This window comes from Dermacentor andersoni, chromosome 5, assembly GCF_023375885.2.
Source record: "Dermacentor andersoni chromosome 5, qqDerAnde1_hic_scaffold, whole genome shotgun sequence".
Classification (NCBI taxonomy): domain Eukaryota; kingdom Metazoa; phylum Arthropoda; class Arachnida; order Ixodida; family Ixodidae; genus Dermacentor; species Dermacentor andersoni.
In genome coordinates, this window is record NC_092818.1 from 10787565 (window position 1) to 10805681 (window position 18117).

Genomic DNA, 18117 nt, shown 5'->3' on the forward strand with positions numbered 1-18117 from the left:
TTAGACGGCTCACAGGTAAAAGAAATTGACAGTCCGGCATTATGGCACCAAAATTGATGGTGCCACCATTGATGGTCGAGCTATTGACCTTTGGTGTTAATTCATGCAAAGTTAATGAATATATAGTTAATTAAGGCACTCGAACCCTCAACCTTTTCTGGGAGTTGAACCCCCGACCCTTGGTGTTAATTAAATAAGTTAATTACGGTATAGTTAATTAAATATAATAAGTTAAGGCACTCTAACCCACAGCCTTTGCTGGGAGTTGAATCCTCTACCTTTGATGTTAATGAAGGCGAAGTGAATTATGGTACAGTTAATTAAGGCACTTGAATCCACAGCTTTTTCTGGGATTTGAACCCTCGGCATTTGATGGGAGTTTAACCCACGACCTTTGGCGTTCATTAAAGTGAAATTAATCAAGGCAGAGTTAATCAGGATTACTTAATTAAGGCGCTTGAACCCACAACCTTTGGTGGGAGTCGAAACCTCGACCTTTGATGTTAATGAAGGTGAAGTTAATTAAGGCACGGTGAAGTTAATTAAGGCACAGTTGACTAAGATATAGTGAATTAAGGCACTCAAACCCATGACCTCTTCTGGGATTTGAAGCATCGACCTTTGGCGAGCTGGACCCATGACCTTTGGTGTTAATTAAAGTGAAGTTAATTAAGATATAGGTCATTAAGGCACTCGACCCCACAGCCTTTGGTGGGAGTTGAACCCACGGTATTTGGTGCTATTTCAGGCAAAGTTAATTAAAATATAATTAATTAAAGCACTCAAATTCACGACCTTTTCCGGGAGTCGAATCCTCAACCTTTGATGTTTATGAAGGTAAGATAAATAAGGCACAGTTAATTAAGATAGAGGTAATTAAGACACTCAAACCCAAAACCCACTCTGGCAGTTGAACTCTCAATCTTTGGTGGGAGTCAAAACCACAACCTATGGTTTTAATTAAAGTGATGTTAATTTAGGCACAGATAATTAAGATATAGTTAATTAAAGCACTCGGGACCCACAACCTTTAGTGGGAGCAAACAAGTAATAGGAAGTGACAACATGTTCAAGTTATAATGTAAAGTAATTAATGTCTCGTGAGCGTGCAGGGTTTCCCTTTCATTCTCTGTATCGTATGCTAAAGTGACTGTCAACTTTTTATTTTTGTGCTGCTCTTAACAGCTCTAAGAATATAACTGTAGCAGCGGGACTATCACCTCTAGAGCCAGTGAAGAAGAAGATGGCTCACGGGCATGTAGCACGAGAAGATAACACTCTAGTGCTTTTGTGTCCGTGAGCCGTCTTCTTAACCAGCTCTGGAGGGGATGGTCGCGCCGCTGTGATAACAATGCCGTTCAAAAATATTAAAGCATTCTGAAACACTGTCAAAACAAAGTATGAAGTGGCGACTGCCAAGGCGTCTGTGAGTGAGGCCAGTAAGTGTGCACTGTTGTGTGTCCCCTGTAGATGCAAACCGCCATTCTTTGCGAGGCGTGGTAGGCACAGGGCATGCAGATGTGGGCTTGTGCATGTTGGCAGGCATACATGTGGTCTGGGCTTTACTCAGAAAAAAGGAAAAACCAAGAAGGGCAAAACTGTCACACAAGCATGCCACATTTATTTTCCGTGCGGCAGGAATACTTAAATAATTATTGTGCAATTGCCTGGTATGGCAGTTCGCTGCACCGAGGGTGGTGATCTCTAGACTGCTAATTATGTTCAACACAGAAGTTAGGGCTAGTGGATAATAACAGAACTTGGACATCATAACAAGCACTAAAGAATGCGAACACAAAGAAGAGACAGAAAGGCTGGATGGGCACTTGACATCAACACAAGGTTTAATGACGAAAAAATAGCGTCATAAATGCTTGAGCAGAACCCTAGAAAAAGAAACAGAAGACGCAGTTGTCATTGAAAGGAATTCCTGTGCTGCTTGAGATAAGCTTTTTTCTTTGCATGCAAGGCCACTGAAAGGCGTACTCACACATTTATCAGTTTCGTTGCTAATGCACAAGGCCTGAAAGATTTCGCTAGCTTGCTGCATCGCAAAGCTGCACAAGACGCGGATGCCCCGAAAGTCGGGCATGCATGAGCACTGCCAGCAGTGATCCGCCAAATGTCCGCACCCCCACCAGTGACTTAACACCTGCGCGATGCTCTCCATATTTAGTTGACGCAGCAGCTGGTCTGGCCGACATAGCACGTGAAAGTGGGATCCAGTACACTACACCCACTCTACATTCCACGAAATGTGCTGTGTGCTTTGTTGTGCAGCTGGCCGTGGCAGCACCATTCACGATATTGCACATACACGTAAGCTTAACAGGATGCCGCATTTCCCAGCCACCTTCTTGAGCTGGTGGGACAGGTCATGAACGTGTGGCACAACCACAGACCATGCCTTTTTGGATTCAGTCTAATTGTAGCATGTCTAGCTCCCTAGGTTCGCCTCTATAATCAGGCTTCCTGCAATAGAAGCCAACAGTTCTGTGGGAAAGCCAGCAATGCACAGGCGTAGCACTTGGAGCTGCGGGTGGCACGCAACCTGATGGGCACAAGACTTTTTGAGAGCAGTGCGCATGCAGTTTTTTGCAACATGCCTTTTCACCATCTTGGAATGGGCCGAATTGTAGTTAAGGGCTGGCTTTTTGGACCGTGGTGGTATCTCCAGCACACCTGACTGTCGTGAATCATGATACTATTGATATATGGTATCATGACGCATGTTAAGAAAAATGCTGTGTTAGTTTTTTGCGGAAAGCTATGCGGCTGGTGCACAGCTCTCTTGGAGTCCAATATTGAAGGCCATGCATTTATGTACTGCAAGCACCAGAAGCAATCAACATTAGCAGACAGAAACAATCACATGTCATAGCTGCCGTATTTCTGACACTGCCTCTGAGATTTGTAAGCCGAAAGTGCATTGCGAGCATGCCAGCATCGGAGGCCACAGCCGAAAACTTCAAATTGCCCAGATGAATGCGTGCAGGCTTTTCAAGTTATTCAGTATAATTGGCATTGCAAGTTATGAGACTGCACAAATTCGACGAACGTCCTGAATTTTCAAATAGACCGAGATCGAATTATCAAGGTTTTACTGTATGTATAAAATAGTACTGTACCAAATACAGCTGTTATTATTTTTATATGCTTGACGTGAGCTGTAATGTTGCCTCTTGCATGTATGCAGGTGGTAATTTAGTAACACACTCTGCTGTCGAAATATTAGTCATTGTCTTATTTTGTGCCTCAAGTCCCTTCTAGCAGGTAGTAATGATTACAGTGTGATATATTGTTTTATAAAATTAATAAAAATTGACAGTGACCAGGCACAAATAAAGATGCCCTGCAACATTTTTAGAATGTGGCTAATAAACAATACTTTCATGCGCATCTGGCCGTAATATCATTCTGCAGTAGGATACCACTTTAAGAAAAGCAATTGGCGCCCCGCATACACGAGCACACGAGGGTTGGACCCTCCTGGGTCCAACCGTGTGCAGCTCAGCCATGTCCAGGGAAAGGGGGATCCTGGGGGTTGAGCCGATGCTGGGCCGACGCCAGTTTTTGCTCAAAGAAGAAGTGGACATTTTGACGCAGCTGAATGCTGGAAGAAAGCAAGTCGACCTGTGCGGGGAGCATGATATTCCTCCGTCAACAATCGCAACGATGCTCAAGGATTGGGAAAAGATTATGAAATTGCATCGAGTGTCACAGTTGGCTCCCTCAAGAAAACGCTTGCGGCTTGGCAACTACCAGAACGTCGACGCCGCCGTCCTCATCTGGTTTAAGGATGCCAGACAAAACAATGTGCCCTTGTCAGGCCCGATTATTCAAGAGAAGGCGCTACAGTTCGCGACCACCTTGGACATCTCCGGTTTCGATGCAAGTGCCAGATGGCTTTACCACTTCCAGCGAAGAAATGGCATTGCGTGGCAGGTTGGTTGTGGCGAAGAAAAGGCAGCACATGCCGAGAGTGCAGTTGCCTGGCGGAACGAGCACTTTCAAGAGATAATTGAGTTTTTATCTCCAGACGATGTTTTCAACGACGATGAAACGACGTTCTTTTATCAATTGTTGCCTGATAAAACAATGAACTTCAAAGGTGACAGGTGCAAGGGTGGAAAGAAATCACATCTCCCCATATTGGTTCTGTTCTGCTGCAACTCTACGGGCACATAAAAACTCAAGCCGCTAGTTGTTGGCAAGTCTGCTAAGCTGCGCTGCTTGAAAAACGTCTCGTTGCTTTGCGACTACCGAGCCAACAAAAAAGCATGGATGACGCGACAATTGTTCACTCAGTCGCTGCTGCAGCTCGATGACACAATGGAGAAGAAAGACAGAAAAATTCTCCTCATCGTTGACAGTTGCTCGACGCATACCGTGAACATGCAATTGAGCAATGTGCAACTTGAATTTGTGCCCCCGAATTGTACTTCTTTGCTCCAACCTTTAGACCAGGGCATCATCAGATGTGTGAGGGCCGAATTTCGGAAGCGTCTTGTGCAGCACCTACTGATCAATATTCGACTGAAGCTGCCCACACAGGTAAACGCCTGTCAAGCTGCAGAAATGCTTACAGGTTCGTGGTGGAACGTGAAGGCAAGCACTATCAGCAACTGCTGGTGAAAGGCAGGCCTTTTGAAGGCTTCACCTATGCCACAAGACTGCAAGGACACAGAGGAGCTCAACCCATAACTGTGGAATGAGCTTACCGAGAAGCTCCCCATTGACACCGCGGTGACCTTCTATGATTACATTGACCATAACAGCGCGGCGGCTACATCCGCAGAGCTCACCAACGAAGACATCGTGAATAAACTGGGTGAGCAAGAAGATTGCAGTTGTGACGAAGACAATGCTGACACTGGATCAACACACGAAGAGGAAGAGACTGTTTCCAGCTCGGATGTTTTAGTTTTTCTAGAAAAGACGCGATCATTCCTCGAGCGCTGTAAAGATGTCCCCGATGACGTTCAGAGGAAGGTCAAGGATGTGGAGACGTTTGTTTTGCAGTGCTTGCTGTCTGCTTGCCAGAAAAAGATTAGACTTCTTCGAGCAATATATTGTAGTTAAACAGTGCCCAGCGTTCTCATTTATTATTTATGTTTGAACACGCGTAGCTGCTGCAAAAGTAGTAATTTTCGTTGTTGTGTTACATTAATGACATGAAAATATAGGTTTTTCAGTACTACAATAATTCAAATTAACGAATTAAATTCGGCGGTCCCGCGATGTTCATTGTAACGAGATTACACTGTACTTACAAGGCCTCTCACGTCCCCTTGTTGGGCTCCACGGTGGGTGGCTGGCACCACTGCCGAAACCACTCCAATTTGTGTGACTTCCTCTTTCCCCAGGCTTCCTGATCGCCCGCTCACAAAAAGAGGGCACACCGAAGAATCCTTCGACTTCTTTACTAAGCGCACTAAAATTTTCCCACATTTCCACGTGATTCACAGTGAATCCCCTGACAAGACCGTTAGAACAATATCACCTTTTGTTGTCGTGAAATGCCTGACAGACACTATAGGTGGTGGATACAAAGTCACGAACATGGCCAGTGGGGACATTCTCTTTGAAGTCTGTGATAAAGCTCAGTATTAAAATCTGCCAAAACTCATCTCGTTTGGTGATACCCAAATTTCTGTAAGCCCTCATCGTTCAATGAAAAATACATGAGGAGGAGTCTCAGATAAGGACCTGCTGGAAATGACTGAGACAGCTCCTGGAAGGCTGGAAAGAGCAACATGTCACGAATTTGCAGTGAATTAAGATCCAACGAGACGACAAGGAAATTCTGAAAAAACACCTCATAGTTACTTTTTGTATGAGCATGTTCCCAGAACACATTGAAAGAGGTTACATCAAAATAAATATAAGGCCGTACATTCCAAACCCTCGATGCTGTTTTAAGTGCCAAAAATTTGGTCACGGCTCTCAGAGCTGCAGGGGCCGTACCACCTGCGCAAAGTGCACATCACATGAGCACCCTGCAGATAACTGCAATGATCCACCCCACTGTGCAAACTGTGACGGTGAACACCCGGCATATTCTCGCTCCTGTCCCTTATGGAAGAAAGAAAAAGAAATTATCACGCTCAAAGCAAAAGAAAATATTTCCTTCAAAGCAGCTCGAAAAAGCCTCTCATTTGTGGGGCCTTCTTTCTCTGACGTGGCACGGCAGGGGGCAGTGCCACAACGGTTTTCGGCGGCCATTAGGACCACGCAAAGTGGACCGACGGTAGCACTACTTGCCCCCACTGCGGGATCAGCTAGTGCTGTTCCGCAACCCAGCAAGAGCCAGCAGTCCACCGAACCTGCAGGCTCTACGACTTCTAGGGCCTCTATTCGTACAGTGAAGCCCGAAACACCAGCGAACGTACACCGCGAGTGGGCATCCAGCGCCTCTGTGGAGGCGATGGATACATCAAGTGTATTGGCGACTCGGACGCCGAAGGATCGGCGTAGCTCACAGGAGCTCGCCAAGAAAGGCAAATCCCGCATCACAGGGCCTGGCACGGTTCCTGTGGGCTAACATAGTTTTCCTCTGTTGAACACACATCGCGATACACTTTCACTATGAATACACAAATATTATATTGGAATGTCAGGGGTCTTATTCACAATCCAGATGATGTCAAGGAACTCCCACATAAACATAATTCAAAGCTGCTGTGTGGTCAAGAGACTCATCTGAAATGCACACAAATAAACTGTTTTCATCACTATGCTATTTTAAGAAAAGACCATGAGGAGGCTAATGCCTTGTGCAGTGGTATAGCAATCATTGTAAACAAGTCTGTAGCTTGTCATCATGTAGCCTTACAGACACCGCTTGAGGCAGTGTCAGTGCGGCGAGTTCTTTTTAATAAGTTGCTTACTGTTTTCTTCCATATACATACGTATCTCCAAACTATCGCCTCCAAAAAACAGATTTCTATAACCTCATAAATCAGCTTCTGGAACCCTACATACTCGTGGGTGATTTTAATGCCCACAACACCCTGTGGGGAGATTCCCATTGTGATGCAACAGGTTGGCTGATAGAGCATTTCTTCTGAGATCTGGTGCTTGCCTATTTCATGAGAAGGAGCCGACCTATTACAATGTGCAACACAACTTATATTCATCCATAGACTTAGCAATTGGTACTGCTTCTCTTCTGCCTGATCTGGAATGGAATGTCATCAACAATCCTTTTGGAAGTGACCACTTCCCTCGAACCATAACCCTTTGAGGGTCAATTTTTCTCGCCATATGCGACCGCCCATTGCAGATTCCAATTCTTCTTAGGGACCTATTTCGAAAAAAATTTACCGTAATTTTTCTAGGGTGACCATAAAGTGAGAAAAAAAAAATATTTTGCGTTCATATATATGTGCTCTTCATTCATGAAAACAACAATAAAAAAGGAAATAAACTTATAAGAATAAAAAATTTTATGCATTATTATAAGCATAGTTCAAGGCTTTGAAAATGCGCACACGAGAATATTTCGCAAGACTAAAATGTTCCTGCTCTTACACTAATATGTAGATCCATTGGGTAATCGAACTGCGTAGGTGCACACACTCAAGAAAACTGTGTAGTTGTGTGCCCATCAAAAAAGCAAAACGTGTGAAAACTTCCACTAATCTTCATCTTATCGCCAAGCAGAGGCAATTAGTTTGCGCGAGTCTCAAAAAAAAAAAAAAGAAGAAGAAGAAGAAAGCAACGGAAAACGGCGGCATCCTTCTTATGTGCCCCCCTGTGAGCACTAAATGAGCGAGAAACAAGCAACCGCCCTTCAAGCGATTAGTAACGAGATAGCCATCAGTTTTGCAAGCGCAAGAAGCCGAAACCGCCCACGGAACAAAACCCAAACTGCTGCCCGCTCGCACGCGCACCAATGTGTGAGCGGTAGCATATAGACACGCGGGAGCAAACTATCTCTAAAACAAACTATGCAATGAAAATCAAGAGAGGGAGGCACATGAAAAAAATTCCCTGTATTCCCACATAGTGGCAGCGCATGACAGAAAAAAAGAAGTTAGGAAATTGGCGCGCTTTGTAAACATACAGATATTTATGGCAACGACCATTTAAAACTTGTTCGCGGCACCATATATTTAGGTTATTGTCCCTGAAAGGGTTAAGCTTATTAGCGCGGCATGACAACCCTCCCAATAATCCTCGATGGAAACTAGCATCAGCTGTCTGGGAACATTTCAAACAATCAACTAATTTATCACCCGATATTATGAACAATTCTAGTATAGATGATGCTGTAGCATATTTTACCGCTTTTATTATTGATGCTGCTGAAAAGTTTATCCCGCAAACGAATCGTGGTTCACTTAAAAGATGTGTTCCCTGGTGGAATGAAAACTGTGGAGATGTGCGAAAAAGGCAGGATAAAGCATGGGCAAATTGCAAAAATCTCCGAATACAGAAAATCTCATTGACTTTAAACACAAAAGTCACAGGAAAGGCAGATACAATGTCAGGCGAAGAGAGAAAGCTGGCCAAGGTTTCTTTCAGGTGTAACTTCATACACACAGAAAGCGAAAGTTTGGAATGGCCTAAGAAGGCTAAAAGGGCAGCAAATAAATTCGTTGCCTCTGGTCAGGCAGACTCCCTAGGGGAGCACTTTGAGCATGTGTCAAGCTCAAGCCACTACTCGCAATCCTTCATCAGGTACAGACAAATAGAAGAACATAAGGGTTTTGAGCGTAAAGCCCCACAAAACGCACTACAGTCGGAACCCGCGATAACGAAATACCGCAACAACGAAATCCCCACGACAACGAAACATTTTCGTATCCCCGGCGAACGCCCATAGGATTCAATGCATTTCGTACCTCTCGGCATTGAAATGTTGCTGTAGTGCAATCCCGCATCAACGAAATTTGCCAGAACGTAACTCCGCATATTGCGTAAGGCTAGCAGGCTCCAAAATGTGCTCAAATGCGATTGTTTTGCATTAAAATTGCGTAAAATACCACCACATTACACTTGCGTGGGCGCCGCCATTTTTGTTCACCAGAACAACCAAGCGCCGGAAGCGATCAGTGCGCTGGAAACACGTCATGGCCGCCATCTTGTTTGTTGATCGCCCGTTTGAAGCGGCACCATGAGCGGCACACACGTTGCTACCGACATGTGACGACGGTGTTCGCGCACCGTGCAGGAGAGATCGTTGTACGCGCGTTCATTTTGCGTTCCCCACGGTTGATGACTCGGCGAGGCCTAGTCCAATCACGTGAGGCGAGACTGAACGCAAACTGGACGCGCGTTTCGAACAACAATCCCCGATCGCGGCAGTACACTGCGTAATGTGCGCCTCGGTGGGGAAAATGCAGCAAAAACAAAGAAAGCCACGTCCCGCCTATGTGGAATTGTTTATGGCGCTTGAGATGGCGGTCGCGGCATATGGAGTGTCACGCATGGGGCCATGATTGACCGATCGTCCGGGAATACGCATCCCTAGAACGCTGGTTTTGGTGCCACCCGACAGGCATCGTGTGCGGATTCTACGCTGGATGTAGATTTGCTCGAAAGGGCCGTTATCTCGATCGTTTGCCTTCACGTACACGAGATACGATCACTTTTGCGATCGGCACTGGCCGCGTCGGCGCCTACGGGCAACAGCGTGCGCTGGAGAAATGCTGCTGCATGCGCTGTTGCTCTGCGTCCGGTGCCGAGTTACGCAAAATCTTGGCAAGTGATTGCATCTCCGAAAGCAGTTGACCGTAAATTCTGTGCTACGGCACTACTCCCACTGCTGGTCGACGCATGCGGCACACTTTGTACTGTCAACAATGCGGTTCTATATCCTCGAGCAAAGCTTGCAAAGTAAACTAACGGAATTTGGACAGTAAAGTTTTGTTCTGCGATGCATTACCTATCTGTGCTGTCTCTTTTCGCAACAACGAAATTCTCGCGACAGCGAATTTTTTCGCGTTTTCCGCCGATTTCGTTATTGTGAGGTTCAACTGTATATAGCCGTCCTTTCAGTATTGCCGAGCTGAGAGCTGTCTTGATCGCATGCAAGAGCTCTGCACCGGGACCTGATAGAATAATGTACAACATGATTAAGAACATACACACTGATACACAACTGACACTACTTGCACTTTTCAACACTATTTGGGTTGCCGGATGTTTTCCACCCACATGGAAAGAAGCAATTGTGGTCCCCATTTTGAAGCTAGGTAAAGATCCTTCGACGGCAGCAAGTTACCGCCCAATAGCTCTCACAAGTTGCCTTTGTGAGCTGTTTGAGAAAATGATTAATCGGCAACTTATACATTTCCCTGAACTAAACCAAATGCTTGATTCCTATCAGCTTCAGAGAAAGGCGGTCCACAACCGATCACCTTGTGCACATTGAAGAAAATATTCCGGAAGCATTTGTGCACAAACAGTTTTTCTTATTCATATTCCTCGTTATGGAGAAGGCGTATGACACAACGTAGCGCTACAGAATCTTGAGATACTTGTCAGGAATGGACATCCATGGCAATATGCTAATAGTCATAGAAAGCTATTTGTCCAATTGTACTTTCCGCGTTAAAATCGGCCGCATATTGTCGCATACATTTTACAGGAAACTGGTGTACCTCAGGGAGGTGTGCTCAGCTGCACACTCTTCATAGTTCACACTTCGTGCTTCATTTCCACCAGCCATATTTTATTCGGTCTCCGTGGATGACATTAAAATAGGCTTCAAATCCTGTAACCTTGCAGTCTGCGAGAGACAAGTACAGCAGGGCTTGAACAAGGTGTCTAACCCCCGTGTTCAGAAATGCAGCTTAAGTTGAAGCCCATGCTTGACTTAACCTAAGTGACGCCTATCGTGAACGCGCCGAAGGAAACGCAGTGAGCATCTTTGAGCACGTTAACGCCAGGCGTCATTTAAATCAAGTCAAGCATGGGCTTCAACTTAAGTTGCATTTCTGAATATGGGGGTAAGTGGGCCAACAAAAATGGATTTAAAGTCAACCACCACAAAAGTTCTTGTGCTCTCTTTACAAGAAAGAGAGGCAGGGTTCCAGACCCGTGCATGGAACTGTGTGGACAACAAATACCTGTCAACAAAGAGCATAAATTTCTAGGTATAATACTTGACTCTAAGCTTACTTTTATCCCACACATAAAATATCTCAAAGCAAGGTGTCTAAAAACAATGAACTTACTGAAAATGCTATCTCACACAACATGGGTTAGCGACAGGAAGTGTATGATGAATATTTACAAGAGCCTCATTAAATCACGGTTAGACTATGGTGCCATAGTATACAACTCTGCCGCCCCGAGCACACTAAAGATACTTGATCCTGTCCACCATCTGGGTATCCGCCTGGCCACATGCGCCTTCAGAGCTAGCCCCATTGAAAGCTTATATGTAGAATCAAATGAGTGGCCACTCCATCTGCAGAGATCATACATCAGCTTTACATGTTTCCTTAAAGTGCACTCTAATCTTGAACACCCGTGTCCTGAAACTATTAACGATTCAACATGCACTGCACTTTCCATAATTAACCCTCTGTGAGGCAGCGTTTTTTCACTCCGTGTGAGGGAGTTTAGCGTGGAAATGGATATTCCACTCTTCGAACACCGCTTAACACCTCCACTGAAGCAGCTACCGGCTTGGGAGTGGCAGGAGATAGAATGTGATATATCTTTTCTAAGAGTTACAAAATACGCACCGGAGCTCGAAATTCAAGTGCATTTCCATGAACTCCAATCGAAGTACCGTTGTTCTGAATTCGAAACCGATGCATCAAAATCGCATGTTGGTGTGTCTTCCGTGGCCGTTGGTCCCTCTTTCTCTGAAGCAGGTGTACTGAACCCCCGTACAAGCATCTTTACTGCAGAAGCCTATGCAGTACTGTCTGCAGTTGAACACATAAATAAATTAAAACTAGTCACGGACTTGCTAATTCACGGACTTGTTAAGTGTTGTAAAAGCACTAATATCCTTAAGAAAAAATAAAAATCATGTTTTCATTGAGCTTTACTCTTTCTTGTGCAATATTTATTCATCTCGTAGACATGCGATAATATGCTGAATTCCTGGTCATAGATGCATCGAGGGTAATGTGCTGGCAGACCAAATGGCCACATCAATTACATCTCAAGCTTTTAATCCCACCGTTGCTATTCCTACCACAGATCTCGTGCCTTTCTTGCGAACAAAACTGCGAAGCTACTGGCAATGCAAGTGGACAATGAAACAAATAATAAGCTCTACTTGATTAAACCATAATTAGGTTTCTGGCCCTCCACTACAAAAACAAGACAAACTGATGTTCTATTCTGTCATCTCAGAATAGGATGCACATATGGCGCTCACAATTTTCTACTTACTAGCAATGAACCTCCAACCTATGGTACATGTGGTGAGAGGCTCACCATCCTCCATGTCCTCGTAGAGTGTCGGGAAGGTGAAAGAGAAAGAAGGAAACATTTTCCTTTAGCATACCATTATTGTCTCCCTCTCCATCCCGGTATGTTTCTCGGTAAAGAACCTCTTTTTACCACCAAAGCTGTCCTAGGTTTCTTGAACGATGTGGTCTTGCATGTTAATAGCCCCATAATTTCGTAGTGCATTCTCTCTGGAGGGTGCAGCTGTGATAGTAGTCCTTGTATAGCATACGTCTTCAGGTCCTTGTGCTGCAAGGTCTCTATTACGGCAGTAGTGCTTTTTGGAATTTTTAGCATGTGACCAATTTTAGCACATTGTAATTCTTTCAGAATGTACCTTTCGCGTCCTTGGCACCCTTCATAGTAATTGTCATACTTTTATTACATGTAGCTCTTACGCACTTTACAGCGACCATCTTTTAGGCCCCTTTACAGCCCTGTCATCCATTGCTCGTAATTTATCGCTTCATTTTGATCTCATTACCATTGGCCTGGCGCTTGTTGGTCATATTCGGCCCTTGCACCACAAAACACTATATGCATCATCACCAAACAGCAGTTGGCGACCAAGGCACACGGTTGTTACTCCACCAGCCAATCACAGAAGCAGACAAAATCGTTGTCATGCGATCATCTTAAAATGGCGTCGTACTTGATACCTCCGGAGCGTCTGCTGTTCTTGAAGAGTCTTTTTATCAGCGGAAGCGATGAGGTGTACAACAGACATGAACAAAGTGTATGGAGTCTCAGCATTTTATTCTTCAAAAAACCGCGGTACAATTCATTTCACTGCTGACCCCGTTTTATTCATGGAACTTCACTGCCAACTGAAGTGAAACTTGGCAATCAATGGTTGCAGCAAAGCAAGCGTTGTGGCAGATATAGGATTCTCCTCCGTACTCTTGGGACAAAGGAACGACAACACAGTAGTGCAAACAATCACAAGGGCATTTATTGCACCTTTCATAGATCAATGCCAGCTAGCCGAGTTGCTATCCACAAAACATGCCGATGGGCACGCGACAAATCTAGAAGTCCGACTCACCGAGCGACCGGATAGCGAGCGAATATGTTCGCCCCATGCTGGATCCCAACGCCTGGTCGTTCACGTGTACAGTCACGCGAATGGTGGCACGTTCGAAGGCGGCCACGCAAGACAGTCTCGCAGAAGCATCGGACGGCGCCCGCGCGGACGTCCGCGCCCGCCGACGATCTCGAACCAAAGCGCACGCGCCTTGTTTCTCGGCGCCCGAGTAACCCCGCCGCGGCGCGGCAGTCGCGCCATCTCTCGCACCGCGCTTGTACCACTCCGACCGCCGCGGGCGCCAGGCCACGCGAGCCGTGCGGGAAAACAGAATATCGGGGGATGCATGAGAGTCGCGCATCCCCACAGCGTTTTATTTCAGTTCAATAAATAATTAGGCTTTCACTGTTCCCTAATAATAGACAAGTGAAAACGTACAAAATTATGCGCCTATAATTTTATTTTTCTGGTTACCATCTTATTCAGGCAACCAGGAAAGTTTGAAGTAAAAACTATTTGCAGCCTCGCAGAGGAACAGTAGCTGGCGGTTATAAGAGCATTGGCGGTGCTTCACTGCAGAGTTGAATTGTATCCGACTATAGTGCTTGCAGCCTACGTTCCCATTCAAAAGACAACGTGCGCTCTTTCCTTAAACTTCCTGAAATAGCCCCAACATCTTTTTTTAATATATTCCTACACACTTAACACTATGGTCATTGGCTGGGCCTCTTTGGGCATCATGACTATACTCCATCTCACAAGCTGGTTGCAGCACTGTGGAAGCTATAGTAGGATACAACTTAAAGCTTTAAAAAACAGCAGTTGGCAACCAAGGCACACAAACCGCGTGGGGTTGTGTTACTCTGCTAGCCAATCACAAAAGCAAACTAAGTTGTCATGCGACGTTTTCAAAATGGCGTTGTACTTGATACTTCTGGAGCATCTGCTGTTCTTGAAGAGTGCAGGACAAAGCCTTTCCGTACCACGTAACACAGCCAGACTTAAGTACGTGTGCGCAAGCTTACACTCAAGCCCTGTTATGCACAAAGCAAACGCTGCACATACGCACTACAGTTGCATGTAGCTGGGGTCTGCTACGCAGCATAGATACCGTAGCCCCTGCGGGGTGCTGAAATGAGCCTGCTGGCTGAGTGCACATTGGTTCGCTGAAGACAACCGTGTTTGGTGCGTCGTAGGCACCGAAATCGGAAATAGTTGCATCTACGTGAACATCCAAAATAAAATTTGAACTGCACGCCATGGTGACGTTCAGTAGGCGGAGTGCTGTGGGCACGCTCCACTACGCTGTAGCCTATGCAGTGCAAGTCATTGAAGAAGGAGTGGAGCACTGTGAAGGGTGTGTTTGATTGCTTATAACTCTACTTCTGCAGAATGCACTGAAGTAAGTTTCACAGCAAAGTATTTCTAAAATAATCTACTTAAACTTCGAATGCATTTCTTGACTTTGATAATAAGTGGTTCAGGGCTCCTTTAAGGAACACTAGCAGCAATGAAGAGGCCATGTTGCCTGAGGAATGCTAGTTATAACAATTAAAACTATTAATTATCACGTCTGAATTTTTGTTTGAATTCTTAGACTTAAACATTTGTAAGACGTTCAGCGACATATCACCATTATATACAGTGTATGAATTTAAAGCCTGCTAATGTGTTACTTAGAAATTGAATTTGCTGTACTATAGCAAGCATACTCGGCACCAATAAGGCTAATCAGTCCGTGGCATGCATACCAGATCTACATGCTTTCCATCCATGCAAATGGATCACCTCTTCATTATACTGTCTTGTAATACTGGGGTTACTGCTCTAAGACACCCAGACAACAGAAGTAGAAAAAGGACAGGATGTGCGCATTATAGCCTATTCTATGTTCAAAACACACGCCGCACAATTCTGTTCATAGTGATGATTTGCATATTAACGAATTTAAAGAATGTGGCCATCTATAGGCATTGCTGTTTCCATTGTGTGGATAGCGAGTTTTCATATGAACAAGGTATAAATGCGCAAAAAGAAGTAGTTTATAGAGTAACAAGAAAACTAAATTCTGGGGTTCTACGTGCCAAAACCACCATCTTATTATGAGGCACGCCATAGTACAGGACTCTGGAATAATTTTGACCACCTGAGGGTTTTCGACGTGTACCCAATGCACATTACACAGGCGTCTTTGCATTTCGCCCCCGTCGAAATGCGGCCACGGTGGCTGGGATTTGATCCCACGACTTGATCCCACGCCACGGTGGGTAGTTCATAAAGTTGTTCATAACAGTAAGGCATTGCTGGTATTTAACGAGCATTCTGGCTCTACAATGTGCACTTTCCCTGGCACTGCTGCCCCAAGTGACTGTGAGACCGTGACCATGCCTCATGTGCAAAGAGGCACGATCATACTGCATTACTGCACGGCTATAGTCTGGCAGGACAGTCAGGCTTATGGTTACACCGAGTACTTGGGATGCATAATAAATAGTCACAACGTCATAATCTAACACAGAATTTTTTGGTGTTTTATTTTAATCTAGATGCCCTATCTTATAATATTCATTTAGTTATTTGTTAAGAGGCCATGCCTCAGCCACCTTGTCAGCACGTGCTGTGCCATGTGTGCACGCATTGCATGAGAGTGCTTGGCAAAAATAACCGTATGATTGCCTCGGTGCTCGGCCCTCCATTTTGGCATCCTTCAAGACGGTGCAGGTGGTGAAGTTAGCACTGGTATTGTGAAATTTGGCTGGAGCAACTTGGCATGCAAATATTTGCCACTGCATAACTTGTAGATTTGCAGGTTTTTGTTGCAATTATTTTTAATCTATAAAACACAACAATGGATGGAAAAACTTTATTGAGGTCCATCGAAACGTGCACTACCACATAGCGGGCCGCTCCCACATCGGGACAGAAAGACCTAGCCTCTTCGCCACGTTGCGTGCCCTTTGGGCTGCCCATAGTTGGGCTTCAACATCGGTACAATCACAGAAATTATTAGGGGTGGGCAGAGGTTCAGTGAGCAACTGTCACGGGCATTTTTTTTTATTGTGAGTTGTACTTTGCAATAACTTTGGTGCTTGAATGGTTCGAAATTCTGCTAACCTAAGACCTAAGTAACCTAAGAGTGACCTAGGAATGAGCACTGTGGCCAGCAGCAGTGAAGCTCATTGTGTTGCTCACTGTGTGCGCACAGGCATGTACTCTCCACCTGGCGGCGGTGGTGGCAGTGGTGGCAAGCTGGCCCGTGTGCTGCCGGAGCCGCCTCAGGTGGACCGCGGCAGCAAACCTCCCCGGTTTTCGCGCACTGCTCAGGAACGGCTATTTGGCTCCCCAGGTGAGTGTGTCAGAGGCACGCAGTATTCAGTGACATTTTGTGTAGGCAGGGTATGAGCCCTTGATGAGAGCAGAGAGTGATTCTCAAAATAACGGAAAATTAAGTGAGCTGGTGTTGATTTGTAGTTATGGCCAGTGCAAACGACCGGGACAAAGAACAGGACAACTGCTGAACTTCAGACTACAGTCGAACCCAACTATATCGAACTCGTTTACATTGAATTATTCTGTATTGGGGACAAGCTCCACCACTGCAAAAACTGGCCCCACCGTCGGCGTGACGTGGCAGGAGGGATCACGTGGACACAGCGGCCGCGTCGGCTGCTTCGGAAGCGCCGAAGCGAGCTGAAAACGAAAGTTTAAAGTCTTACCTGTGCCACGGTTCTGATTAAGTGGTCAGGCTTTACCGCCTTGGGTGGCTGCTTGACAACATTTGAAAGTATAAAAGAGATTTATTGGGGTTCGTAGCGACCGCCGGTTCTAGCATGCACCGAGCAGTTCCCGAGCTCGAGCCTCTGCCGCGCGCTTGATGCTGCCGATGCTGCTGACTCTGAGCGCACGTTGGTTATCTTCCTTACAATGGCCCCGCGGAAATAAAGGAGCCATCCTGGCGACTTAGTTTTCTGGAACGGCGGTAGAATGGTGATACGGCTTGAGACGCTGAACGTGAACGACGGCGCGGTTACGACGTCGCATGTGGGACGGCGGCGTTAGCGGCTCAACCAGGTAATTGCGTGCGTCTTGTCCGGCAGCATCTGATAAAATAACGCAGTTTTGTCTGTGTTATACGTCCTGCTCTGCGTAGCTTGCAATAATGGCTCAGTTTTTTAGAAGCCATGTGGCAACATCTTGGTCACTTACCGAAGCTGCCTCAATGACAATCTATTTAAAAACAATCCTATGCCGCACTTTGAATCGATGCAGCCAGCCATTGCTCAGGCTGAAGTCAGGAAAGTCTAGCAGGAATGCAAAGTTTCGTGGGCAGTGCGTGAAGGCCACAAAGTCATTGAACTATAACGTTCAATGTTCTTTCTTGGCAATTAAAAACGGGGTGCCACAAGGGAGTGTTTTGGCCCCACTATTTCTTAACATGTTAATTACTTAGTAAATATTAATGCTACAGTTAATTTCTTTGTATATGCAGATGATAGCACTTTAGTCTTTGCTGGAAAGGATGCAGAAGAACTAATTATTAGTTTTAATGCACTGCTACTCAAACCAGCTGAGTGGTCACAGTCAGATGTGATCAGAAATAATCCTACTAAGACGAAAGCTGTTCTTTTTAGAGCAAGAAATAAAGCTTTTAAACTGGAACACTCAATAACTTA

General features: G+C 45.4%; 1 protein-coding gene across 2 annotated transcripts in view; it reads left to right on the forward strand.

Annotated features, from left to right (window-relative positions):
• Nucleotides 1-18117, forward strand: part of pyd (zonula occludens-like protein polychaetoid) — a 298483-nt gene that overhangs the window by 232742 nt on the left and 47624 nt on the right. For both annotated transcript variants that reach the window (XM_055070109.2, XM_050177563.2), the window contains exon 17: nt 16650-16790. In XM_055070109.2, the coding sequence (XP_054926084.1) occupies nt 16650-16790 (141 nt within the window). The remainder of the gene's footprint in view (nt 1-16649; nt 16791-18117) is intronic.